Here is a 27,648-nt window from a genome sequence, read left to right on the forward strand (position 1 = left end):
TATTAGTGCAGGTGTTCTTTATTTATTGCATGCCACTTCCAGAATAATCTGCCCCATAATGATCATTGCTCACGCGCACACACAAAAAGACTCTATAAAGGCTTCAGTTAACATTCACTCTGTCTTGTAACTCCTTTGGACTTGGACAGGCTTAAACTGCTGTAAGTCATAAGCAAAAATGTCTAATCTAAATTAAAAAATAAAAATTCTACTAACCCAAATACACAATAGCATTGTGAACAGTGAAATATGGAGTTTTCTTTCTCCAAAAGTATAGTCTAGAATTCCATGTCCACGTCTTATGATTCAATAATTAATAGCAAATATATGAAGCGTTGAAAATTTCATAAGGAAAGGAAGAAAAAAAAAATCCCTGTAGTAACACAGCAAATGTACACAGCCAAGGGACACGTTAACGGTGACTGGAATATACAAAGGTATGTAGTAGACATCTAAAAGACACGTGTGTTAATCTCAATGTTTGTTCCAGGTAGGGACGGCAATAGGACCTTGAGGGGATCTTTCCACCATGATGAGCTCATCCGGGTTATTGAAAGCCCTGTAGTAAACCAGCAAGTCTTGAATTGCTCGCTCCTCGATCTACAACAAATCGTACAGATAGAACAAAAAGAGATGAGAGACAAACATCTTATAGATGTGTGTCTTCCTCACACATTCAGTTGTAATAGCCCTAGATTTAGTTTCCTCTGAATTTCAATTTCTTCTCTATAAAGTAGAGTCAGCACACAAGTGGATAGAGAATTAAGTTTTCTTAAGGTATACAGTTACAGACTGTGGCCTATAGGCAAGTTCTCAACCCCAATTTATCCAGCAACAAAAACAGGATAGCCTACCACAGGATCACTGCTGACAAGTTATGGGTCAAGAACCCCTCGGCCTCACTGCTTGGTTGGAAATCCACTAAATAAGTGTGTACATGCAAGTCCTGCTGTCAGGAATTAGCAGTCAAAAGTGGTGATTCACACAAATTGCTCATAGTGGGGAGAAGAGAGGGAGGAAAAAAGTAGAAAATGTAGAATTTAACTGTACATTGTGGACTACCAGGATACATGGGAGAAATAAAGTGGCCAGTAACCGTACACACTGTTGAAAACACCTAGCTGAATCTAATACACATGCACCAGTTTCATACATACACTAAGTGTGTAGCTAATGCTAAGTCACACAAAATACATCTGCTTATCCATGTAATTCTGCCTGTATCATCCTGCTGTCCAGCATCATGTGTAGTTGTACGTTTCAAACACCCACAGTTACCTGTATCAATGCTAGAGGTTTTTCTCGACTGCGGATGAGTGCAGCTTCTTGCTGCTTCTCCTCTTCAATGATAGATGCAAAATTGACTGTAGCAGCAGTTGGTGGGCTGCCCACTTGTCCAAGTACCCATGGCCTAATGAGAAAATGAATCTTACCATTTAGTTTATCATTTACAACTGAAAAAATTATTTAATTATTTATTAGGAAATTAAATAAATGCAATGACAAAGCCTTCTACATTCTAATAAGACAAGTGAAAAAAGTAACCTATGTGCTATATAGCTAAGACTCTTAATAGCTTGCCACAGCACAGAAGTGAAAGAGCAGGTTACCAGAGCACATATTACATAATTTCTGACATCAAGATTCTAAAACAATTTTTTTTAGACTGCTAACATTGTCTAAGAGGACATGCAGCGTACTAAATACCCATACACAACGATTCTAGCCTATGCAGATGGATATCCAAGATATAAGTAAGTGTGATAATAGGCATGAAGGTGGATGCTCCTTAAGACTATACATCAATCATCAATTAACCCAAAGGTTAGTACATAATTTCAGTCTTGGCTGAAACTCCCTTAGAATGGTTGAATCTGAGGTCACAGCAAAGAAACAGCAGATAACCTTCAGATATTACTTGTAACTTGAGGTCTGGTAATGCAGAAAACCAAATTCATACGGAAATCGTGTGAAAGAGTGCCACCTGGAGGAAACCAAGGGACTCAAAGGCAGGCATCACAATTCAGTACTGTGACAAGAGCTAGTCATTAACTGATGGTTGATCATAGAGATGTCTGTCTGCCAAATTCTGTTACTATAGAGTTGAATGAAATGCCGTCTTTCTTACCCTGCATGTTTGCCAGCATTGCCAGGCTCAGCACACTTAAAGGTCACTCTTTTGGCACAAGTGGCCTTGCCAACAGCAATCACTGGACTCCCAGCAGCTATGGCAGCAGTTGCTGATGATTTATCGCGCTGCTCCGCTTCCATTAACAAATCCCGAAAAGAGAGTGACGATGGAGGAGACTGTACCGCTGTAGCCCTGGGTATGCAGGGATACAGTCTTACATTGTCTTACAGTGTCAGAGCTGGTTGGGAAAAGTAATGTTTATTACAAAGAAAAAAGATAAAGTACAAAGTGGTCAGATACTCACCAGCTCTTTGCAGGCTTAACTGAAACAATTCCAGGAGGAGATTTGGCAGACGCTCCATCAACACTGGCCTCTCTAGTAGCCATAGCCATCATCTTCCTCTGCTTCTGAGACAGTTTAGTGGGGATAACTGAAGCTTTACTGCTGTTTCCAGACCTATAAATCACATAAGAGGGAGGAGGAGGAAACTGTGTAACATTTCAACCGTTTGAACTCAAAATAATAGAATCTATTCCGTGATACTAATCGTGGTTTTAGTGTCAATAGTACAGAAGTAGCAACGCCTACGAGCTAGGGCTTTTCGGAGTGGCTCCAAGGTTCAGAGAGTTGGCCTCCATTTCCATAATGGCCCTGAGATCCAGAACAGGTGCCGGGCGAGATGGACTGAAAATGTCAGAATCATATATTAGTGACATAAATGTTAACATCAGTATTGTACCTTATATATATATATATATATGTATGTATGTATGTATGTATGTATGTATGTATGTATGTGTGTATGTGTGTATATATAAATATATCCTCAAAACATTTTATTTTTAGTTTACATTACAAAAAGCATTCTTAAATAACAAAATGCATCAGTTCTAGTATGTAAAGATTCTAAGTAACCCAAAGGTATGTAGAAATAACAGCCATCCTTGATAAGGTATAATGGTAATAAATAGAGCTCACCTTGCCTTAACCTTAGGGATGGGTTCAGGTGTGGAGCACTTAACAGGCAAAGATCCTGTACTCCAGGTTGTAGTGCTGGGAGAAGTCTTCCAATTGACCTGCCTTGGCTTTTCTTCCTAAAAATGCAAATAATTGTTTCTTCCAAATAATTAGCAAATTTCGATTAGTACGTGTGTAAATATGGAGGAGTGTTGTAACATTACTTGTACATAAGGTCTGTCCTGAAAGACTGGTGACTGAAGGTCTCGAGGGCTGCCCACTCCAATATAACTGCCCTCAGAATCAGATGTGATCAGCTCATGCAGAGATTCCACCGAGCAAGCTTTCCTTGAGCCTACCAAACCTTGGAATGATTAAAAACTATTTTTATTTGCCGTTCTATCCTGCCTAAGTCATATTAAAGGCATCCAACAAATGAATAACTGTAAATCTAAATAAAGTAATGGAATCCAGCATGATCTTTAGATATAATGTATATACAGCAAACTTTACTACATGCAGGCTCACCTAAAGAGGGTGGACTCTGAATGATATCAGTGGGTGAACTCTGGATGATATCAGATAGGTTGTACCCTCCTGAGCTATCTAAGCGGCGACGTGGTTTCTTCTTAGACTTTACCTTGGTTTTCTTCAACAGACCATCACTAAACATGAATCAAAGCAAGGTCACAAAACTGCCATACATGCATAGGTCTGTTCTTACACCATAGTGAGCTGTGACAGACATACTTGTAGGACTGCTCCTGCTCAAAGCTGTTTTTACAGCTGCTGGTTGAATCCAGGCTCATGTCTTCATAGGAACTCAGATCAGGGGCACTGAGATAAGGAGTGATATGTCGTCTCTGCATGGCTGGAATCTGAGGAAATCACAACACAATACAAGAGTTTTAAACCAGTCCAGTACTTTAGATCTGTCCTTGTTGATATAAACTCACCGTTTTTCTATATGCTTCAGACAGCTCCAATAACACATCATCACTCAAGATCTCCAGGGCCCTGGGACAAATAAAAGTTTAATATATTTTTTTTTATTGTACAAGGCTGTCTAAAATAAACACTGGGAATGCCAAGTCTTGGCTTAGTCAAGGATCATTCAACAAATCACTTTTACAACTACTGGGTTAGAAAAACATATTTGAAACCCACTACATGGCTGGAAACATTTATTTCCTTCCTGTAATGTAATGGAAAGAAGGAAAAAAAAAATAGTTATTTTGACTTCAAATCCAAAGGGGGAAAAACTACTCACTTGGACTCTAGCAAGGCAGTTATGTTGAGAACAATAAACTGCAGGCAGGAGAGTTTAAGCTGTTCAGCATTGTACATCACGGCAAACTCCAGCAGCTCTGCAGAGTTCTTCAGAGTCACTACACAGAAACATACATCACTACTGTAACTGACAGGATGCATATTTAGTGTTCAGAATTTTATGAAATCATTTCCCAGGTCCTGTATGTAGGACAGCAGTTGCTCCTGGATGAGTGATTTTCATCTGTTCACATTCACAATATCAAAATATGAATAAAACCAACAAACAAAAAATAAGTATACAGTCACCATTTTGGGACCAGTGGCTGTTAGTTTGAAATAAGAGAATTTCACTAATTAATTTGATGTAAAAAAAAAAAGCCTTTAAAAATCTAATCACAACTTTGCAACTGATATCGAGTCCCATTGAGATTCTGCAAAAATAAATAAATAAATAAATAAAAATAAAATATATGAAGACTGGCTCTGCTAGGTGAATCTAGATCAGAGGTATCAAAGATACAACCTACAGCAAAGTTTCTAATCCTGACCACCAATTGCATTTGTACCCATGTTTAAAATGTAATTATTTTGGCAGACCACAGCTGAATTGGGTATAAAATAAAAGAGGATGTGTGTTTTATTCACTGTGGGGCAAAAGAAAGCAAACTATATCATAAGGTTGATCCTGTCTATACCTGACTGTTTCTTTCCAGAATAACTAACATAAGTGTTTCACAGCAATAAAGTTAAACACTTATTCAAACACAACCTTGACATTTGTAAATTAGAGGGGAGGCGGCTGACGTACTTCAGTCTGTTCCACCTGTCCTGTAGATTAAGTGTATGTTCAATCTATCAGAGTTTTCTGGTTCGCTCATTTAACATTAGTAACGTGACCAATTTACTACAATGAGTTTAAATGTTTGCCATTTCAGCTGAGGAGAAAGTGTTCTAAGGTAAGTTATCACAGTGGCCTTAACAGCCCACGTCACATTTTTTCAATTTTATCCAAATAAGACTAGTCTAAAAATTTCCAGGTTTTCACATTTTCTCAGGGATGCATGGAAATCTTGAGATTGTAAGCACACAAAATGACTTGAAAAGGTAAAGACATCGCAGACTCACGATTTTCAGTGATGACCACTTCACATATCTCCTTCAACCGAGTGATAAGCAGTTGATCAGCCACCACCAGGACGCTGCACACAAACTCCACACTCAAAGACTCTGCAGCACAAACAGATGCATTATAGTTAATGATACATATGACCATTAAAATCAGTCCTTAAATTTCCACAGCCTAAATACCTCTTATAGTGGGAGATTCATCTGTGTAGATGTACTCCAGAATCACCTGCAAGACCTTGGCACTAGTCGGCATTTCCAATGCAGTACAGCTAGTAGACTGAAGGGGGCAGAAAAGATCCACCTGACAATCCTAAAAACTGCTATGACTAACAAGTGAACCAGATGTACTTCTGAATCAAAGTGTATTTGCAAAAGCTTTCATCCGTGTTAACTGTTTCCATACCTCAATCCAGGGATTCCCCAACATACTGTTAAAATACTCTGCAAGAGAAAAGATCAGGATTTTTTTAGACTAATTAACACAAGGTAATCGTATATCTTATGGACAACAAAACATTGTTCTACAAGTGTGAGCTATTTTTTATTTCTTAATATTAAGAGTTGCAAACAGAATAACGTTTGCAAAGTAGCAATCTGTAATAACAGTCAACATATCAGTAGAATAACAAAAAACACCTAGTTAACTTCACTCCACAGGATGAGAGCAGAAACGTTTTGTTACCATGTCCTTTTAATGGATGTGTTAAAGTGAATACTTGGACAGTGGCAGATTTGGTCATTTTGGATTAAGTACAGTACAATGCATTTGACCATAAGGATAAAGTGTAGACTGTCAACTGTAACCGGGGTAAACAACTTTTATATAGTCCTCTATTTCAAGAAACCAGACATAAATGGACAGTTTTCTGCTCAGTTGTATGCTGTCCATGTCTCGCTACCTGCCCTAGAGGGACAACAAAAGGTCTGCAATTGATTCAAGATAAAACATTTGCATCTGGTATTAGTTACTGTAGTTCTCCAACAATATACAAAGCCTAAATTTGGTTGTGTTCATTGTTTCATAGTTAAAAAACTGCAAAATCTACCACAAAGATGATGATAAAAGAACCCACATGACCCCAGAGCGTTTACAACATGCAAAGCAGCAAAACACGAGAAAAGAAAATCCAGGTCACAATTTGCTTAAAAAGGGCTGTAGAGCTCTCAATTCTTGTGCACAAAAGTGAGGATTAGGTACTTCAGGTATCAAAGGGAGACTGAAGGGCCTAAAGGGAAAAAAGAAAAAGAACAAGGAAAGAACAGCACAAGTGTCTTTTATTAACGATGTGTCTGCCAACGGCAGAAAAAGCCAGATGAATTTAAAACTGCACAAAAGAAGCTTATCTGCTTAGATCCAGTCAAATGAGTTATATGTGGATGGATAACCTTTCATCTGAAGCAGGGCAATGACTCAAAACATGCCAATTAAAGCAACTATGGAGATTTTTAGAGCCAAAAAAACAGTTAAGTATCTCATTCATTCAAACTGGACTAAGCACACATTCCAAATTTTTGAAGCAAAAAATCTGGGTAAAAAAAATAAAATAAATAAAGAATTCACAAAAAAGGGCAGAGGTATCAGCAAGGTACCAGCAATGCTAACAAAAAAATACAAGCAAGAAAAAACAAAGACAACAACAAAAAAAAAGTTGTTTACCATTCAAAAACATAAACAAAAACACAAGAGTCCCTTCCTCTTGTTCACTATTAGATTACAACACTGCTGATTGTGATTTAACAAGTCAAAATTTACCTAAGGTCAGTGCTAAAAGTTTTACTAGAAGCAAATGACCTGGTTACACTTATCTGGTCTAACACATTTGATCTGACTGTTGCATTAGCCAAGAAAACTGAAATGCGTAGTTCTAGGCATCACTTGCACCACCATAACAGGGGGTTAAAATTCATAACGGAGCCATTTATTTCAGGCACTTGTGGTGTGGACCACAGATTTTTGGTAAGCACAAATTATGAAGGATACATGGTAGTTTCTCCAATTGGTTCATATTGGCCTTTTTCATATGTACACACAGATTGTCTACACTTTAACCATATAATTACTTATACATATTAAATCCAATTTGCCATTTTGATTGCTCGATTTCATACAGGCAGGGCCTTCTGTATCCCCTGGTACAGATCTGCATTATACTATAAACATGTGCTTCCACACTTTCTCATCTCATTTTTCTATGTAGACATTACAGAGGCAAGAAAATACAATAGTATAGCTCACCCAGTCGGGCACACAGGATGCATTTGTGACAAGGGAACTCCTTCCCATCCTCAGACCTCAAGGTGACGTCACAGAGGTAGGGGCTGTGAAACCAGAACATTATTTATGTGCAGTAATGTAAAACAATCATACTACCAATAAGTATTAATGGATGGCAGACTGTATATTTTTTTACATGACATCACTCACCATTTCTTTAGGTAAAATCTTGGTCTGTTGCCTGTCTTCTTTTGCACCACACTAATTTGCCCATTTTCATACTTCACTCCATCAAGCCTAATGGAATGAACAGAAATATAAGCAAAGGAAAATATAACTGTGGAAATTGTTTAAATAGATTTGCAGTTACTATATTTCTAACATGTAGTAATATCTTCTGGACAAAACCTGGCACTTTTATACATGTGTAGTCTTTACAGAGTTTATATAACTCGCAGGTTTTTGTGTGTCAATGAATAAAGTAAAAACTGACAGGAATTCCATCCTAATAAACCATAATCACTGCTGCTACTATAATGCCAAGTTTCACTAGTGTAGTTTTGACATATTCCACAATATATATAAACGATAGTGCACTTTTCTTTCACTTTTCTGTTAAAATTCTGATAAGACACATCTTGCAATTGGGCTAATGAAAATATAATATGTTGGACCTGGTGCAGAGAAACCTGTTTCTTACAGAAAATACAGAAAATTTAGAAATCTCACCTTGCAGAGAGACTACCCAAGCCTAGTTTCTTGGCTACTCCTTGCAGCATCTTTACAGGATTGTGGATAGGTTCATTAGCATTACCAGTCTTCTCCTTCTTCCCAGATTTGACACCTTTGCTTGTTGGCTTTTCTCCCTGGCTGAGAACTGAGGCAGGAAGGGATCGGTAGATCTCCAGAGCAGAGCGTCCACTGACGTTCAAGTCCTTCAGGCTGCAGATTAGCTGCTGCTGCTGCTTCTGCTCAGGGCCATGGATGAGACGGGAGATTGTTGGCCTTGCTCCATGCACCAGCATTTCACACGAGTCTGTATAGATGAAGTGCAGTGCCTGCTCTAGCAGATCAGGTGAGAGATTTTCCAGCACCAGGAGGTCACAGCCCACAGCATCTATGGTTCGCCTCACCTCCCCATCCACCTCATCTTCCTGGTCGGCCTCTGGCAGTAGCTGCTTGCGGAAAAATTCTGAACGCGTAGACAGGATAAACTTGTGAGTTGGAAAGACACGATCACCAGCCTGAAGGGTCACATCATGAATGCTGTCTGTCTCATCGGCTTCAGCCAGGAGCTGCTTGAAGTGCTGGGTGAACAAGGAGGCTGAAACAGTGGGCACTTCATAAATGCTAGAGAGAAGGGGGGAAAATGACTCCTTTTAGATTAAAGTATTAAAGTAAGGTAAAACTGTATGTCCTATACATCTATACCAATCATGCATAACATTATGACCACCTTCCTAATATTGCGCTGGCCCCCAATTTGCTTTCAAAACAGACCAGACCTGTTTATGGATTCCTCTACACCCTTGAAGGTGTGCTGTTGTATCTGGCACAGAGTTAGCAGGAGGTCTTGCAAGTTGCGAGGTGGGGCATGCATGGATCAGACTTGTTTGTTCAGCCCACCCCACAGATGCATCGACAGGATTAACATCTGGGAAATTTGGAGGCGAAATTAACACCTCAAACTCATTATTGTGCCCCTTTAAACCATTCCTGAACCATTTTGCTTTGTGACAGGGTGCTCAAGGGTGCGCAGGGTGATCATCCTGCTCAAAATAGTCACAGCCATCAGGGAATACTGTTTAAATGAAAGGGTGTCCTTTGTCTGCAACAATGCTTAGGTAGGTGGTACATGTCAAAGGTTTCCCAGGAGAACATTATGAATAGCATCACCCTGCCTCCTCCGACTTGCCTAATTCTCATAGTGCATCCTGGTTCCATGTGTTCCTCAGGTGAGTGACACACCCAATGTAAGAGAAAACGTGATTCAACATATTGGTGCTTTTGGAGGTGGACAGTGGTCAGCATGGGCACCCTAACTGGTCTGCGCAACAAACTACGATGCACTGTGTATTCTGACACCTTTCCATCAGAACCAGCATCAACTTCGTCAGCAATTTGAGCTACAGTAGCTTGTATGTCAAATTGGACCACACGGGCCTGCCTTTGCTCCCCACGTGCATCGATGAGCCTTATTTACCCATGAAACTGTTGCCGGTTCACCACTGTTCCTTCCTTGGACCACTTTTGATAGATACTGGCCACTGCAGAACTGGAACACCCCACAAGAGCTGCAGTTTTGGAGATGCTCTTACCCAGTTGTCTAGCCATCACAATTTAGCCCTTGTCAAACTCGCTCAAATCCTTACACTTGCCCATTTTTCCCTCTGTTATTCACTTCACCTGTCAGTGGTCATGTTATGCCTCATAGGTGTTTAATGTATTATTGTATATAGATATCACAATGAAACCTACATCTGATGTCAAATTATTCAATTTTGGTTATGTAGGTACATATGTAGGTGATACTAGGTTACTGCTTTAAAAAATCTGCAAAACTCATCATTTGCCCAACTGATATATAGCATGGGCAGAGCAAAGTAAGAAGTTTCAATACCACAAATTAAATAACACTTGAATTTATAGCTCTGAACAACCTGGTATCCTCTCTTCTGGAAGGCATGAAGTTTTGTTGGCTGAATCAGTCTGATTACATCACGACTTTGCTATTTTATAAGTATCCCAAGAGGAACCTGAGATAGCAGGAGCCGATGTTCTTAGCCATCACAGTTTCACCACAAGCATATTAAAATCTGTTGTGTGTTTATTCAGTTTGACAGCTTAACTTATGAGTGTACCAGCAAAGATACAGAAGGATATAACCCAAAGCATAATAAAGAATGCTCCTGATTGCATGCTAGCAGAATGCTGCATATACATTTCAGAAGACAGTTTTAAATTGTGGAAATGTCCTAAAAAGATGGATCATTTACCTGGTTTTGGGATCAGACTGAAGCACCCCAAAGTTACGGCCCTTAGAATCCATGGTAATGCTGACAGCTCGATGAATGTTGGGTAGCCTTTCCAGGCGAATGCGCTCATAGACACTACCACTCTCTGACTGACTGTTCACCTCTGCCAACAAAGTCCAGCATTCATACTGACATGAGGATCATTTATATCCGTTCTATGCCATATATATGTCAAAAATTAAGTAGCTTCACCTTTTTTATCTATACCCTTTTTGTATTCACCAAGCCACTGGCCACTAAAGCCCTCTCCATCCTGTGTGATGAACATCATTTTGCTCTTGCCAATGGCAATGTCGGACATGAAGACTTGTCGCCCATAAGCCCACCTACACTGTCTTAACGAAGTTCCCACAGAGCGCCAGCAGAACACCTGAGTGAAAACAAGACCATGGAAAGGTAGAGAGAAAAGGGAAAACATCAACATCAAGGTTCTTTTTTAGAACACACAACAAAGTTAGTGCAATTTATGAAAATAAATTAACCACCACCACACACCCTGCCAATCTCATCCAATGCCAAGATGGATATCTTCTCTCCCCCACTTTCATTAAGGAGGTGCGGGTCTACACGATGGTCCAAAGTGCCTCCATTTACAAGAACCTTCTTGATGTTCAGCTGCCTAAAGCACAACAAATGTTAGTGTCTACAATGGACTTCTATTGGTTGTAAACAAGATTCATAACCAATCCAATAAATCTAAAAATTCTTTAATATTTCTTAGAATAATTCTTTACTTTAATAATTATCAGTCAAAATAGGAACTATAAAAACATTGAGAAGGGGATAACATGATGCCACTGACTGAAGACAAATTGGCAGATTTATTACATCAGCCCACTGAAAAACATTTCGCACAACACTTTGCTGATGTATGCAGGAGAAATACACCGTTCAGGGTTGAGGTTTCTAGTACGAGAAGACAAAAGGTCTCAAGACATTAAAAAATTACTCACTTGGAGGCCAACTTCTTGCACTGGTAGTCAGCAAGCAAATAGATATCCCCTTTCTCTGTCAAACACACAGTAGCCCCATTACTGGCTGCAGCCATGGCAATGGTGACATCCTTGTGGTGTAGAGCAGACACCTGTCGGGGCACAGTCACACACTTCTCCCCATTTGGGTCCAGCAGGTAGCCTGTAAGTGCACACAAATATAGAACAGAGCCCGTTACAATTGGAAAAGCCTAGAGAATTGAAGGCTGTACTGAAATGCATACCAAATATTTGGCTCTCCCCCCGCTCACCTTTTTGGGTATTACCATGGTCTTACATCATAACAAATACACAATTACAGCATGTAATTTCTCCCTATTGTCTCCTACCCAGCTGTCCTCCGTTTAGTCCCACAGTGTAGACGGCATCTCTCGTCCACAAAACAGTGTGAAACCTTCCAGCAGCAACACCAATCACATTCTTCCCTTTCAAACACTTAGAAGTCACCTGCATTCAAAAATAAATGAAAGCTCCGACATGGACATTCATCATTGTTTCAAAGCATATTCTGACCCAGACTTTTCGCACTGAAACAGGACAGCAGTTTGCTCACCTGTTTAGGCACTTGGCTGGCAACAGGAGGTGTCAGGCCCAGCTGGTTGTATGTGTTGAGACCAAAAGTGTAAACATAACCCTCCTCAGTCAGAACCACTGTGTGATCTCTGGCTGCAGCAACCTGTGCACAGTGATGGGAGACCAGCCCCTCCACTATACGAGGAACCTTAAACAGATAAACAGTTTATAAAAAAAAAGTTGGCAATAATAATATAGTGCACACAACAAAGCAAACAGGTCCCACCAAATACGTCTGTTCATCCCCGTGTCCAAGACGTCCTCCCTGTCCATGACCACAAGTGTAAACCTGACCCTTCTGAGAAAGAAAGACAGAGTGGAACTTGCATACAACCACCTGAGAAAACACAAACACACAGCAAGTTGTAAATAAAAAAAAAAGCAACAAAATAGTACTGGTTACTTGTACAATTATATAAATGTTGCACTATTACAGTACTGGAGTGTTTATGTTTAGGAAGCATCTAGACAGATACTTTGCACCATTTTACAGTTGTGGTCTATTCAGTATGAATGCATGTTAGACTTTTCTTTCATGCACATGTATTTCCATATTCTATCTGTTGTGGTTCAGAGTACAGTGGAGAAGAGGAACCAAAGCCAACCTCATCATTAATGCAAGAGGTTCTTCAAAGCCAAACAAGAAATGAGATGTTCCGTAAAGCATCTTGTGCATGGGGCAAAAGTGTCCCCTACCCACATACAGTCAGTCGTCACACATGCTGGGCTTATTGAATTTGAGCATGTTAATCATGAATTAATATTTAACTCTAGGCACCTGGAGAACAGTGAGGTTGGACATGTGTATAGGGCACCTGAGGGCTGATGAAAGTTAAGGGAATGTGATCCCCTATAGACTGATCATTATTAAATTAATGTCAGCATGAATGTCCTTGTCAGCAGTTTTCAGAAAGTTCTATGTCCACAGAAGTAGTTCTTCTTCTTCTTTCAGCTTATGTCCACAGAAGTTACTGAAAATAAACTGCATTCAGACATTTAGAGTCACGTGTTGGAAAATTAACGCAGGAAATTAACTAACAGGCTGTTTAAATAAAAGCATGTGTACATGCACTGTTATCAACTTATTAAGTTGCATATGGCCAAATCAGATCGTAGTGTTTCACTGGAGTTTCCTTATTAATCAGCAACCAACTATCACAGAACTTTTAAACATGTTGGGTGATACAATACCCTACAGTAATATGCCACAATTACCCCTATATCTAAACATAGCTTTCACCATCCTTATGGCATTTAAACGACCTAAGGGTGGCTGATCTGATCTTTCACAGCAGTATTTGCCAACATGCATGCACAAGTGTGAACTTCAGAGCTCTTCAGTGCTTTTGAGAGCACTTCTTGTATGCCAAAGTCATCTAGGATATACTTATAGTGTTCACTGGTAGCAAAACACCTTCATGGGGTTTAGTTAATCAAAAAATAAGATGATATATTCAGCATCATGACCAACCAAAACAATCAGTGGATAATAGAAAGTACACAAAAAACATAGCTCATCTTTAATGTAATAAAATCAGTTTTAATAAGGATAATCATATAAAGGTTTTTATGATCATATTATCTCATTCCATATACAGTGGTGCCCGTAAGTTTGTGAATCCTTAATAATTATCTATATTACTGCATAAATATGACCCAAAACATCACCAGGTTTTTCACATCAGTCCCAAAAGTAGACAGAGCGAACCCAATCAAACAAATGTGACAAAAATATTACTTTTATACTATTAACTTTAATTGTTGAAAAAAATGATCCAGTATCAAATATATGCGTGTGGTGAAAGTACATGAACCTTACTTTCTATCTAGTATAAAACCCTTGTGCAGCAATCACTGCAAATAAACCTTTCTGGTAACTGTATGACAGCTTGGAGAAATTTTATCCCATTTCTCAGTTTAGCTTCAACACTGGGATGTTGGTGGGTTTCTTCACATGAACTACTTGATTCCTTACAGGTCCTTCCACAACACTTTATTGGATTAACGTCAGGACTTTGACTTGGCCATTCGAGAACATTAACTTTGCTCCTCTATAATCATTCTTTGTCTTGTGTGTTTGCAGTCATTGTCTTGGGGTATGAGCCATTTTCTCTGTAGATTTAGTTGGAGAATAGTGGCTTTCTCCTTACATGTCTGCTATGTACAACCAAGGTTGTTCAGTGTTCTCCTAATGGTGGACTCAGGAACATTAACAGTAGCTAAAGTAAGAAAGGTTTTTAGTTGCTTAGAGGATACCCTGGGTTCCTTTGTGACCGCATGGACTATTACACGTCCTGCTTTTGTAGAGATCTTTGTTGTTGGACCACTTTTGGGTAGGGCAGGAATGGTCTTTTTTTTCCATTTGTACATAATATGTCCAACTGTGGATTTGTGGAGTCTAAAGACTTTGGAGAAAGATTTGTAACCTTTTTCAGCCGAATGAGCTTCAATAGATAAATATAGCTGCAAGCAGCGATGACGGGCCTTCGCACGTTTGTTCATCGCTATACGGTGCCTTCCAGAAAACACTGCACGGTGGGCAAGTGCATCAAGTGGGTAAATATCAGTGGACTATTTTATGTTGTTACTGACCCATTTGGGGACTGTAGGTAAATGAAACCCCACATTTTAGACAAACGGGGGCGCTAGTGAGCCACTTAAGAGACACACCTTTGTCTGACCTTTTTGTCCACACTTAACAGCCGACAAATGTGATGTATGTGTCAAATTTCAAGTTAATCTAAGCACGCCAAAAGACTTAAATATGCCTGAAAAAGAAAGTAAAGTTTGACACGTTACCATGAGAACAGTGTTTGAGATATCAAAAATCCGTTCGCAATTTCGCATCTGCAATATCTCTGCACCATGTTGGCCAAGTCTGGTCTCAATTGCATGAATCCCCTAGGAGGAGTATTTAAAAGTTTACTGCATGAAGCTGACAAAAAATCCACCTTTGTGACTGACACACTTCCTGGGGCCTGTTGGTGGCGCTATACCTGGGACTCACAATAAGCACATAGATGCGATCGGAATCCTTGGCCGAACATACACACCGCGTGTCATCACAATAAGACATTTTTTGCTTTAGATATTAGACACTTTCTGTTTCTCTGAATTCGCCATAATTTTGTCGCCTCGCCATGGCAGCACCGTTCGAGATATCGAAACTCACTTCGCAATTTAGCAAGTGCAATGTCTCGGCATCATGTTCACCACTTTTGGTGTCAATCGCATGAATTCCCTAGGAGGAGTATTTAAAAGTTCACCACATGCAACTGTTGTGACTGACACACTTCCTGGCGCCTGTTGGTGGCGCTATGTCCGAGATTCACAATAGGCACATCGATGCGATCGGAATCCTTGGCCGAACATACACACCGCGTGTCATCCCAATAAGACATTTTTTGCTTTAGATATTAGACACTTCCTGTTTCTCTGAATTCGCCATAATTTTGTCGCCTCGCCATGGCAGCACCGTTCGAGATATCAAAAATCCCTTCGCAATTTAGCAAGTGCAATGTCTTGGCATCATGTTCACAACGTTTGATGTCAATCGCATGAATTCCCTAGGAGGAGTATTTAAAAGTTCACCGCATGCACTTATAAAACAATCCAAAATGGCCGACTTCCTGTTGGGCGGAGCTCATAGTTTAGAGCGCGAAAGTTGTTCGGGTCGATGAGATCTATATGCGTACCAACTCTCGTACATGTGCGTACATAATTGCCCGATCTGTGCACCAATGTTTGTTTTTGCATTACAGGGGGCGCTACAGAGCCCCCCTGCCACGCCCGTATTCCAACCTTTGTCCAATCCTAGTGTCGCGCGACTCTGACGTGTGTGCCAAATTTCAAGAGTTTTCGAGCATGTTAAGGGACCCCAATTGGCCAATGTGTGGGAAAAAAAAAAAAAAAAAAAAAAAAAAAAAAAAAAACGGGGGCGCTAGTGAGCCACTTAAGAGACACACCTTTGTCTGACCTTTTTGTCCACACTTAACAGCCGACAAATGTGATGTATGTGTCAAATTTCAAGTTAATCTAAGCACGCCAAAAGACTTAAATATGCCTGAAAAAGAAAGTAAAGTTTGACACGTTACCATGAGAACAGTGTTTGAGATATCAAAAATCCGTTCGCAATTTCGCATCTGCAATATCTCTGCACCATGTTGGCCAAGTCTGGTCTCAATTGCATGAATCCCCTAGGAGGAGTATTTAAAAGTTTACTGCATGAAGCTGACAAAAAATCCACCTTTGTGACTGACACACTTCCTGGGGCCTGTTGGTGGCGCTATACCTGGGACTCACAATAAGCACATAGATGCGATCGGAATCCTTGGCCGAACATACACACCGCGTGTCATCACAATAAGACATTTTTTGCTTTAGATATTAGACACTTTCTGTTTCTCTGAATTCGCCATAATTTTGTCGCCTCGCCATGGCAGCACCGTTCGAGATATCGAAACTCACTTCGCAATTTAGCAAGTGCAATGTCTCGGCATCATGTTCACCACTTTTGGTGTCAATCGCATGAATCCTCTAGGAGGAGTATTTAAAAGTTCATTGCATGCAACTGTGAAAAAATCCACCTTTGTGACTGACACACTTCCTGGGGCCTGTTGGTGGCGCTATACCCGGGACTCACAATAAGCACATCGATGCGATCGGAATCCTTGGCCGAACATACACACCGCGTGTCATCACAATAAGACATTTTTTGCTTTAGATATTAGACACTTTCTGTTTCTCTGAATTCGCCATAACTTTGTCGCCTCGCCATGGCAGCACCGTTCGAGATATCAAAAATCCCTTCGCAATTTAGCAAGTGCAATGTCTTGGCATCATGTTCACCACTTTTGGTGTCAATCGCATGAATTCCCTAGGAGGAGTATTTAAAAGTTCACCACATGCAACTGTTGTGACTGACACACTTCCTGGCGCCTGTTGGTGGCGCTATGTCCGAGATTCACAATAAGCACATCGATGCGATCGGAATCCTTGGCCGAACATACACACCGCGTGTCATCCCAATAAGACATTTTTTGCTTTAGATATTAGACACTTCCTGTTTCTCTGAATTCGCCATAACTTTGTCGCCTCGCCATGGCAGCACCGTTCGAGATATCAAAAATCCCTTCGCAATTTAGCAAGTGCAATGTCTTGGCATCATGTTCACAACGTTTGATGTCAATCGCATGAATTCCCTAGGAGGAGTATTTAAAAGTTCACCGCATGCACTTATAAAACAATCCAAAATGGCCGACTTCCTGTTGGGCGGAGCTCATAGTTTAGAGCGCGAAAGTTGTTCGGGTCGATGAGATCTATATGCGTACCAACTCTCGTACATGTGCGTACATAATTGCCCGATCTGTGCACCAATGTTTGTTTTTGCATTACAGGGGGCGCTACAGAGCCCCCCTGCCACGCCCGTATTCCAACCTTTGTCCAATCCTAGTGTCGCGCGACTCTGACGTGTGTGCCAAATTTCAAGAGTTTTCGAGCATGTTAAGGGACCCCAATTGGCCAATGTGTGGGAAAAAAAAAAAAAAAAAAAAAAAAAAAAAAAAAAAACGGGGGCGCTAGTGAGCCACTTAAGAGACACACCTTTGTCTGACCTTTTTGTCCACACTTAACAGCCGACAAATGTGATGTATGTGTCAAATTTCAAGTTAATCTAAGCACGCCAAAAGACTTAAATATGCCTGAAAAAGAAAGTAAAGTTTGACACGTTACCATGAGAACAGTGTTTGAGATATCAAAAATCCGTTCGCAATTTCGCATCTGCAATATCTCTGCACCATGTTGGCCAAGTCTGGTCTCAATTGCATGAATCCCCTAGGAGGAGTATTTAAAAGTTTACTGCATGAAGCTGACAAAAAATCCACCTTTGTGACTGACACACTTCCTGGGGCCTGTTGGTGGCGCTATACCTGGGACTCACAATAAGCACATAGATGCGATCGGAATCCTTGGCCGAACATACACACCGCGTGTCATCACAATAAGACATTTTTTGCTTTAGATATTAGACACTTTCTGTTTCTCTGAATTCGCCATAATTTTGTCGCCTCGCCATGGCAGCACCGTTCGAGATATCGAAACTCACTTCGCAATTTAGCAAGTGCAATGTCTCGGCATCATGTTCACCACTTTTGGTGTCAATCGCATGAATCCTCTAGGAGGAGTGTTTAAAAGTTCATTGCATGCAACTGTGAAAAAATCCACCTTTGTGACTGACACACTTCCTGGGGCCTGTTGGTGGCGCTATACCCGGGACTCACAATAAGCACATCGATGCGATCGGAATCCTTGGCCGAACATACACACCGCGTGTCATCACAATAAGACATTTTTTGCTTTAGATATTAGACACTTTCTGTTTCTCTGAATTCGCCATAACTTTGTCGCCTCGCCATGGCAGCACCGTTCGAGATATCAAAAATCCCTTCGCAATTTAGCAAGTGCAATGTCTTGGCATCATGTTCACCACTTTTGGTGTCAATCGCATGAATTCCCTAGGAGGAGTATTTAAAAGTTCACCACATGCAACTGTTGTGACTGACACACTTCCTGGCGCCTGTTGGTGGCGCTATGTCCGAGATTCACAATAAGCACATCGATGCGATCGGAATCCTTGGCCGAACATACACACCGCGTGTCATCCCAATAAGACATTTTTTGCTTTAGATATTAGACACTTCCTGTTTCTCTGAATTCGCCATAACTTTGTCGCCTCGCCATGGCAGCACCGTTCGAGATATCAAAAATCCCTTCGCAATTTAGCAAGTGCAATGTCTCGGCATCATGTTCACAACGTTTGATGTCAATCGCATGAATTCCCTAGGAGGAGTATTTAAAAGTTCACCGCATGCACTTATAAAACAATCCAAAATGGCCGACTTCCTGTTGGGCGGAGCTCATAGTTTAGAGCGCGAAAGTTGTTCGGGTCGATGAGATCTATATGCGTACCAACTCTCGTACATGTGCGTACATAATTGCCCGATCTGTGCACCAATGTTTGTTTTTGCATTACAGGGGGCGCTACAGAGCCCCCCTGCCACGCCCGTATTCCAACCTTTGTCCAATCCTAGTGTCGCGCGACTCTGACGTGTGTGCCAAATTTCAAGAGTTTTCGAGCATGTTAAGGGACCCCAATTGGCCAATGTGTGGGAAAAAAAAAAAAAAAAAAAAAAATAAATAAATAAAAAAAAAAAAATAATAATACTCCCGAGGAAAAACAATAGGGCTTCGCACCATTCGGTGCTCAGGCCCTAATAAAACAGGCACTCTGTGATACCGGATCATCGTCCCATTGATGGAAAACAGATGGACTCTAATTTGGCTTTCAAATGAACTTTTATTCCTAGAGGTTCACATTATTTTGCCACTCACAGATATGTAATATTTAAATATTTTCCTGAATAAATAAATTACCAAGTATAATAATTCTGTCTAATCTGTTGGATTGGGTTCACTTTGTCAACTTTGAGGACTTGTGTGAATATCTGAAGTTGTTCTGGAGAAATATAGAAAATTCTGAAGGGTTCACAAACTTTCATGTACATATACAAACAATGAAAAACTGTAAATGAGTCCCTATGACTACTAAATACAGAGATAAAAAAAACGCCCATCTGTGCAGAACTCCATTAACTGTCTCTGTAAATATAAAACATCTTTTAGCACAAGCAGGACTTTTGAAATACTTTCAAGAAATGCTAAATGTTCATAGATCAAGTTGAGTAAATCAATTTCTTGAGTCTATGGTTTCTAGTTTTAAGGCATTTTTGATATAAGAAATTGTGGGTCTTTAATTTGCTAGAGGAAATGTTATAATGTTGAAAAACACCCATAAAGGACTTAGCAAGAACTTATAATGGTGAAAAATATACACTGTTCAGAAATTACCTGTTTAATATAAACCCTGGTTCTGACAAACAGGTCCACAATCTCAGGAGAGTGTCTACAATCCTGGTTTCCATGTCCAAGGCTAAAGTTGGTATTGTTACCCCAGGTATACACCTCAGTGGGATCTGGTGGATAAAAGTAGAGAAGCTTACCATCTTTAACATTACACAATACAATGTATGACATATTAATCTATGTATTAATGTCATTTTTGCAATGATGGTTATGGACTATGGTTTAATTGAATTACCATTGCTCTGAAACACAACATGAGCTGGGCGGTCCTTCATAGTTAGATCAAGAACGGAGAGTCCCTCCTTATCTGGAATAGAGAGTGAACTGCCACGCTGCAAGACATGCAACATGCAATGATTATTATCCTGGAGTTTATACCACAGCCCTGTTAAAATCACATATCCATATTTATGTGAAGGAGTTAATTCATTTTCTATGACAGCAGTAATACCTGCACGTAAAATAATTGATGACTATTAATGCTTATATTAGTGCTTGTTCTAAGCTAGATGTTTCTGTCCCTTCTGAGCCTGGTTCCTCTCAAGGTTTCTTCCTCGTATCATCTCAGGGAGATCTTCCTTGCCACCATCGCCTTTGCCTTCGACAGGAAGACCTTCTATATTTAACATTTATGGAAGAAGTCTGCAGTGTTAGTCCTTTTACTAGTCAACACTAAAAGTGGAACTAAATTTTTTTTAAGGACAGGATGCTGCTTTCTTGCGTTTGTCTTTTCACTACAAGATGGAAGCTTATTTAATGTAACTGATATTAGGAATCTACACACCTTCCAGAACATTAAATATGTACTTAAAAATATAAATATTAATATAATAATATAGAAAATTACTCGGTAATCTGAGTAACTTAGCCATTCAATAAAATTATAAAATTATATAAGAATTTAAAATAGTATATTTTACATATCAGATCCAGTCCTATTTTCAGTTTGGTGTTGATGTAGGCTCTCCACATGTATTTTAATTAAAAGAGCTTTTGAGTAATTAACAACAACAAAAAACCCACATAGTTTAGTTTGTACCAAGTTCCATTCTAAGCTCACCTTGATGAGGGCCATGATACAATGAATTTGCCCATAGAAAGCACTGCGGTGCAGAGCTGTCCAACCCGACTCCTTGTCCTTCAGCAACAGGTCAGCACTCTTGCTGTCCAGAAGCCATTCAAGCAAGGCTCGTTTTCCCAGTGACGCAGCGAGATGGAGTGCTGTGCGACCAAACTCATCCTTCAGAGTGGCAGCATTATGGCAGTAAGCTGACAGGAAGGTCTTTAGCTGTCCTTCTGAGCCACCCGTCAGAGCAGCCACAATCATCTCTGCATGACGTGGCGAATGGCATTTTGGTGTGCATTCTGGGGCTACCAGACTCATCTTACTCCCTTTCCCACAACACCTAATGCACACGTTTCCCCCACTAAATAAAAATATGCCCTATTCTACCAAAGTCTTAGCTACTAAACAGGTATACTAAATTTGCCACACACTTACAAGCACAAAGCAAAAACAAACAAAGAAAAAAAAGTGCTCTCTGTCCAAACTTTGGGGTGCTAGAATTGTGCAAGTGTTGGATTTCCACCGCACCCTAGCAACCCCAGGGTGAGTGTCAACCTAGCCTCAGTCCACCATAACAACAACGTAACCCACGCAACACAGTGCTAGAACAAGCTTCAGTGGCATCGTAAACCAATAAACAATTTGGCTATTTCTTTTCTGTACAAAATCTTACAAACATATATTCTTAATTTTGCAAAAATACTTTCTTTGTAATTTAGTTCTCTAGTTTAGCTTAGTGTGCAAAAGGCAACAAATTCCAAAACCACCTGAAAAGTCCATCAAACTGTCCATCCAGTGTGAGGGGAAACACCCCTTCCCCCCAAAACACTTTTGCTTTTTAAACCTCCATAATTGTAAATGTTACCTGTGCAGAAAAAGAGACAAATTAGTACTGGCTTTAAAAGCATATTAATAACATTTAAGGCTATGTTATCTGTCTTTCTATTTAGAGAGTTTTTCAAAAGAGAGAAATCAACATAGCATTATAGGATCAGGCTGATAAGCAGGGTATTACTATTACTCATCTATAACTGACTATAAAATGTATGTCTACCTTTTATTTGGCCTTAGCTTAGCTTTCATCTCAGCCAATCCCTTTCAGCTACAAATGCCGAAATGATTAACGAGAATGCAAGTGGAAATGTTGTTCTCAACATTCTTTTCTTTTTACTCAGATTGGATTAGTTTTACACTGAGAGCTATGGGGTAATAATTACTTATGAATGTCTGGGAATTTAGTCCTGTCCAACTTCATCATATAAACTTTTCTCTTTACAGACTGTCTGTTCACACATATGCAACAGATACTCTAAAATAGTACCTTTTACAAAATAACCTGTAGGGAAAAAACAAACAAACAAAAAACAAACAAAAAAAAAGTGAGTCCTAAATATTTAATTATATCCTTTGGGGAAATATTTTTTTTTTTTTCAATATAATGACATTCCATTAAGCATTTTCACCCCTTTATTCACCTTCAGAAACTAAGTACAGTTAGTAAGTAAAAATGCAGAACAACAAATAGCACAGGTTTAGACTACATACATTTTATGGCCATAATGACCTACTAATGATCAAGTGCAAATGATGGACCCTCTTCAACACATATTTACTAATATAATAAATAATAAATACTAATATAATAAATACTACTAATAATAAAGGTCATAGGAATCAGCTTGTATTAAAATGAGGTGTGTTCAGTACACATCATATTTCTATTATAACCATATATACATCGTGAAGGCACTCCTTTCATTTTGTTTTTTTTTTTATACTTGTATAAGGAAGTGGGAAAAGAATTTTGCACAAAGATTTTTGTAAAGAAAATACTGTCTTTCATTTTTACCACTGCCATTTGTTGGCTTTTAAATGGTGGATTAATACTGTGATATCTGACTTTTTTGACAAGGTTTTCACAGCACAAAAATTCAAATAACCTGAGCAGGTTTTATTAGGGCCTGAGCACCGAATGGTGCGAAGCCCTATTGTTTTTCCTCGGGAGTATTATTTTTTTTTTTTTTTTTTTTTTTTTCCCACACATTGGCCAATTGGGGTCCCTTAACATGCTCGAAAACTCTTGAAATTTGGCACACACGTCAGAGTCGCGCGACACTAGGATTGGACAAAGGTTGGAATACGGGCGTGGCAGGGGGGCTCTGTAGCGCCCCCTGTAATGCAAAAACAAACATTGGTGCACAGATCGGGCAATTATGTACGCACATGTACGAGAGTTGGTACGCATATAGATCTCATCGACCCGAACAACTTTCGCGCTCTAAACTATGAGCTCCGCCCAACAGGAAGTCGGCCATTTTGGATTGTTTTATAAGTGCATGCGGTGAACTTTTAAATACTCCTCCTAGGGAATTCATGTGATTGACATCAAACGTTGTGAACATGATGCCAAGACATTGCACTTGCTAAATTGCGAAGGGATTTTTGATATCTCGAACGGTGCTGCCATGGCGAGGCGACAAAGTTATGGCGAATTCAGAGAAACAGGAAGTGTCTAATATCTAAAGCAAAAAATGTCTTATTGGGATGACACGCGGTGTGTATGTTCGGCCAAGGATTCCGATCGCATCGATGTGCTTATTGTGAATCTCGGACATAGCGCCACCAACAGGCGCCAGGAAGTGTGTCAGTCACAACAGTTGCATGTGGTGAACTTTTAAATACTCCTCCTAGGGAATTCATGCGATTGACACCAAAAGTGGTGAACATGATGCCAAGACATTGCACTTGCTAAATTGCGAAGGGATTTTTGATATCTCGAACGGTGCTGCCATGGCGAGGCGACAAAGTTATGGCGAATTCAGAGAAACAGAAAGTGTCTAATATCTAAAGCAAAAAATGTCTTATTGTGATGACACGCGGTGTGTATGTTCGGCCAAGGATTCCGATCGCATCGATGTGCTTATTGTGAGTCCCGGGTATAGCGCCACCAACAGGCCCCAGGAAGTGTGTCAGTCACAAAGGTGGATTTTTTGTCAGCTTCATGCGGTAAACTTTTAAATACTCCTCCTAGGGGATTCATGCAATTGAGACCAGACTTGGCCACCATGACGCAGAGATATTGCAGATGCGAAATTGCGAACGGATTTTTGATATCTCAAACACTGTTGCCATGGCATCGTGTCAAAGTTTACTTTTATTTCAGGCATATTTAAGGCTTTTGGCGTGCTTGTATTAACTTGAAATTTGACACATACATCACATTTGTCGGCTGTTAAGTGTGGACAAAAAGGTTAGACAAAGGTGTGTCTCTTAAGTGGCTCACTAGCGCCCCCATTTCTCTATAATGTGGGGTTTCATTTACCTACAGTCCCCAAATGGGTCAGTAACAACATAAAATAGTCCACTGATATTTACCCACTTGATGCACTTGCCCACCGTGCATTGTTTTCTGGAAGGCACCGTATAGCGATGAACAAATGTGCGAAGGCCCGTCATCGCTGCTTGCAGCTATATTTTGTTTTGTTTTTTCTTAACTGAGGCTAAGAGTTTATTCATTTTTCATGAAGTGACAAGTAATTAAATCGTTAGGAATAGATCCTGCATGTAAGCAAGTGAAGGTACTCTGAACACATAATGGTTTAAAACTACTAAAATCTCATAATTCAGTATGTTCCACATAGATTACAGACTAACTGTAACTAGGTTATATTCTGACATAGACTTCATACTTGCCAGCCAGAAGTTTTGCAATATCTAAATGAATCTCCGTTTCATTAGGAACTGGTTGGTTTGGTATATTTTGCAAATTGATTCAGCTCATAAGCAGCAAATAACCCAATACAGAAGGCAGTAAACATTCTCAAAAAACAGATGACAAAAATCTCGCTAGCAGACAGCTGTTAGCAAATGCTAACTGTAGCAGTTGTTTACTTGATTATTAGCAGCAATAGTTTACCAGTTTGTTGACAAGCGTTTATTGCTAATACAGAATTGAAATGTGCATGAGGTATATATTTTATTTGCAAATGCATCTTTTTTTAATGAATGTAGCTGGAATTCCGAAGTTTTAAAAACAAACCTATGCAGAATAGTTAGCTAGCGAGCTAAAACAGCTTAGCTTTACATAATCACCAAAACGCCGCAAGTCATTTCACTATCTCACCTGCTGTTAGATGAAATATGAAGCGGTGTTTGAGCTTGACTCGGCACGGAAAACCCGAAGGAACATCTTTAAAGAAATAGTCCTGCTTTTATACAGATATTATATACAGATATTGTGCAGAGCCACAGTAGGGAGAGCTAGTCAGGTACGACCTGGGAAGGACAAGAATTCTGATTGACTCACGAAATCGTGTATCGTGAATTTCTATTGGTCAGCTCCGCTGTTGACAGGTCGCTATGTGGCTATGGGTTGTTTAATAGTTTCTAGCGCTAGATTGGGAACATGTTATATAGCGCTGAATAGTTAAAACGAATTTGTCTGTTTCCACACAAGTAACATCTGCGCCCTGAATGTGGTTGATACGCACAGAGTGTCTCTTTAACCTCCCCTTTCACGTGTGTGCCTTACTGATAACGTGCCCCATGTACGTCATCACTTATAGGCTTATTTAGGAGCCCAAAAGCTTAGGTGTCAGAATGGTGCTTTATTAGCGCTGTACACTGGAGCATGCAACTGAATATGCATTAGTTTGTTGTGCTTAATGATATTAAAACTTGCAATAATATATATATATATATATATATATATATATATATATATATATATATATATATATATATATAAGGGCCTTGCTCAGGAGCCCAGCAGTGGCAGCCTGGTGGACAAAGGATTTGAACTCACAACCATCCAATTGGTAGTCCAGCACCTAAACCACTAGGCTACCACAACCCAAAATCTTCATTATCAAAGCTCCTATATGATTATTATAGTGAATAGCCATTTTGACTGGTCACTTGAATTAAACAAATTTGTTTAATCCAAACTCTAATAACCTAATAGCATGACCTGGCCTACAAGTAATGCCAGCTCGGGTCTAATATGTCCTCTGAGAGGAAACCTAAGGAATGAAAAACTCTATGGTAGCAATAAACATATACCAATTGAGTATTGTTGCTGACCATGTCCATCCCTTTATGACCACAGTGTGCCCATCTTCTGATGGCTACTTCCAGCAGGATAACACGCCATGTCATAAAGCGCGAATCATCACAGACTGATTTCTTGAACATGACAATGAGTTCACTGTACTCAAATGGCCTCCACAGTCACCAGATCTCAGTCCAATAGAGCACCATTGGGATGTGGTGGAACAGGAGATTCGCATCATGGATGTGCAGCCAACAAATCTGCAGCAACTGCGTGATGCTATCATGTCAATATGGACCAAAATCTCTGAGGAATGTTTCTAGTACCTTGTTGAGTCTATGCCATGAAGGATTAAGGCAGTTCTGAAGGCAAAAGGGAGTCCATCCCGATGGTAGTAAGGTGTACCTAATAAAGTGGCCGGTGAGTGTATAATACATTTTCTATAAGCAATAGTGAAGACTACAATTTTTTTTTTAAAGAAGGTGAATGTTGCACTGATAAAAATCTCTTGCATTTGAGCTGCAAATCCAATCTTCCCAAAGCTTGACCTTTACACATCACACTGAAAACATTAAAAACATAACTAAGATATGTTTTTTCTTAATAGGTGCCTTTAAAGTGATTCTAAAGACATGAGCACTATATTATGTGCAATATATAAAATTCACCAATATAAAAAGGGTGAAAAATATGGCTGCCTCATAGCATTTGCACTGCTTGGGGTAGCCTTGGCACTTACATCATTCAGGGCTCAAGCTGGGTGTAAATTGGGCCCACCCACAAGCGTGTTGACAGAGCTGTACCACTGTTACAGGGCCAAGCAATTGTTGAGCTGTAAAGTAAGCGCGGGGACAGTATGTAAAAAAAGTTTTAAAAAAGAAATTAGGTAGGTGTTGGGAGTAAAAATGTGTATTAGAAATGTGTTTTCTGTGCAACTCTTAGCAAGGATAAGGAGTTACTTATAGAAGCACATCACGCAGGAGCACATAAAACAAAATTTTCTCATATTTATGTTAATTCCAAAAAATCTAAACAACATAAGCTACAGTGTCAGTGATATTGTATTTATACCCTTTTTCAGTTAAGGTGTCAAGCTACAACTTTCATCGTCATAGATATTTTTACAAAGCAGCAAAATGAAATGCAGACATCTTATTTTTCTCTTTTCAACAAGAAATAAACAACAACTGTACCCTGATACGAATACTCCAAATAAGATGTAGTAGGACAGCATAAAGGTAGGGGTTTGCTGAAATTGTTCTTTATGTGACCAGTCACCCCATCAGAGCATTTCTGGGATAACTGTTG

At 39.7% G+C, this 27,648-nt stretch overlaps 1 protein-coding gene across 4 annotated transcripts; it reads right to left on the reverse strand.

The window, feature by feature from the left end:
- On the reverse strand, window positions 1-25,663 carry ibtk (inhibitor of Bruton agammaglobulinemia tyrosine kinase). Of its 4 annotated transcripts, none has more exons than XM_060869856.1 (28): window positions 25,414-25,662; window positions 21,285-22,155; window positions 20,460-20,556; window positions 20,210-20,334; window positions 12,531-12,641; window positions 12,285-12,452; window positions 12,061-12,178; window positions 11,693-11,873; window positions 11,235-11,358; window positions 10,932-11,109; window positions 10,701-10,842; window positions 8,434-9,054; window positions 7,915-8,001; window positions 7,726-7,808; window positions 5,893-5,930; window positions 5,670-5,766; window positions 5,487-5,588; window positions 4,360-4,477; window positions 4,046-4,106; window positions 3,840-3,967; window positions 3,618-3,754; window positions 3,314-3,444; window positions 3,111-3,226; window positions 2,721-2,816; window positions 2,436-2,588; window positions 2,129-2,323; window positions 1,279-1,411; window positions 1-600 (listed from the first exon to the last, which is right to left on the reverse strand). In XM_060869856.1, exons 2-28 carry the CDS (start codon window positions 21,606-21,608, stop codon window positions 475-477), a joined length of 3,990 nt encoding a protein of 1,329 aa, XP_060725839.1. In that variant the 5' UTR covers window positions 21,609-22,155; window positions 25,414-25,662; the 3' UTR covers window positions 1-474. The 4 variants fall into 4 exon arrangements, with proteins under 4 accessions (XP_060725839.1, XP_060725840.1, XP_060725837.1 ...); XM_060869857.1 differs by having other exon boundaries at window positions 2,721-2,783; window positions 3,314-3,453; XM_060869854.1 differs by having other exon boundaries at window positions 3,314-3,453; window positions 25,414-25,661.
- Between the last annotated feature and the right edge of the window lie 1,985 nt (window positions 25,664-27,648).

Source organism: Tachysurus vachellii, chromosome 5, assembly GCF_030014155.1.
Source record: "Tachysurus vachellii isolate PV-2020 chromosome 5, HZAU_Pvac_v1, whole genome shotgun sequence".
NCBI classification, from domain to species: Eukaryota; Metazoa; Chordata; class Actinopteri; order Siluriformes; family Bagridae; genus Tachysurus; species Tachysurus vachellii.

Coding starts and splice junctions, on each gene's coding strand:
- ibtk (XM_060869854.1), bottom strand. CDS start 21,608: ATGAGTCTGGTAGCCCCAGAATGCACACCAAAATGCCATTCGCCACGT. Junction 11,110..11,234: donor CATTGGATGAGATTGGCAGG/GTGTGTGGTGGT, acceptor GTTTTCACTCAG/GTGTTCTGCTGGCGCTCTGT. Junction 3,755..3,839: donor GAGCAGGAGCAGTCCTACAA/GTATGTCTGTCA, acceptor ATTCATGTTTAG/TGATGGTCTGTTGAAGAAAA.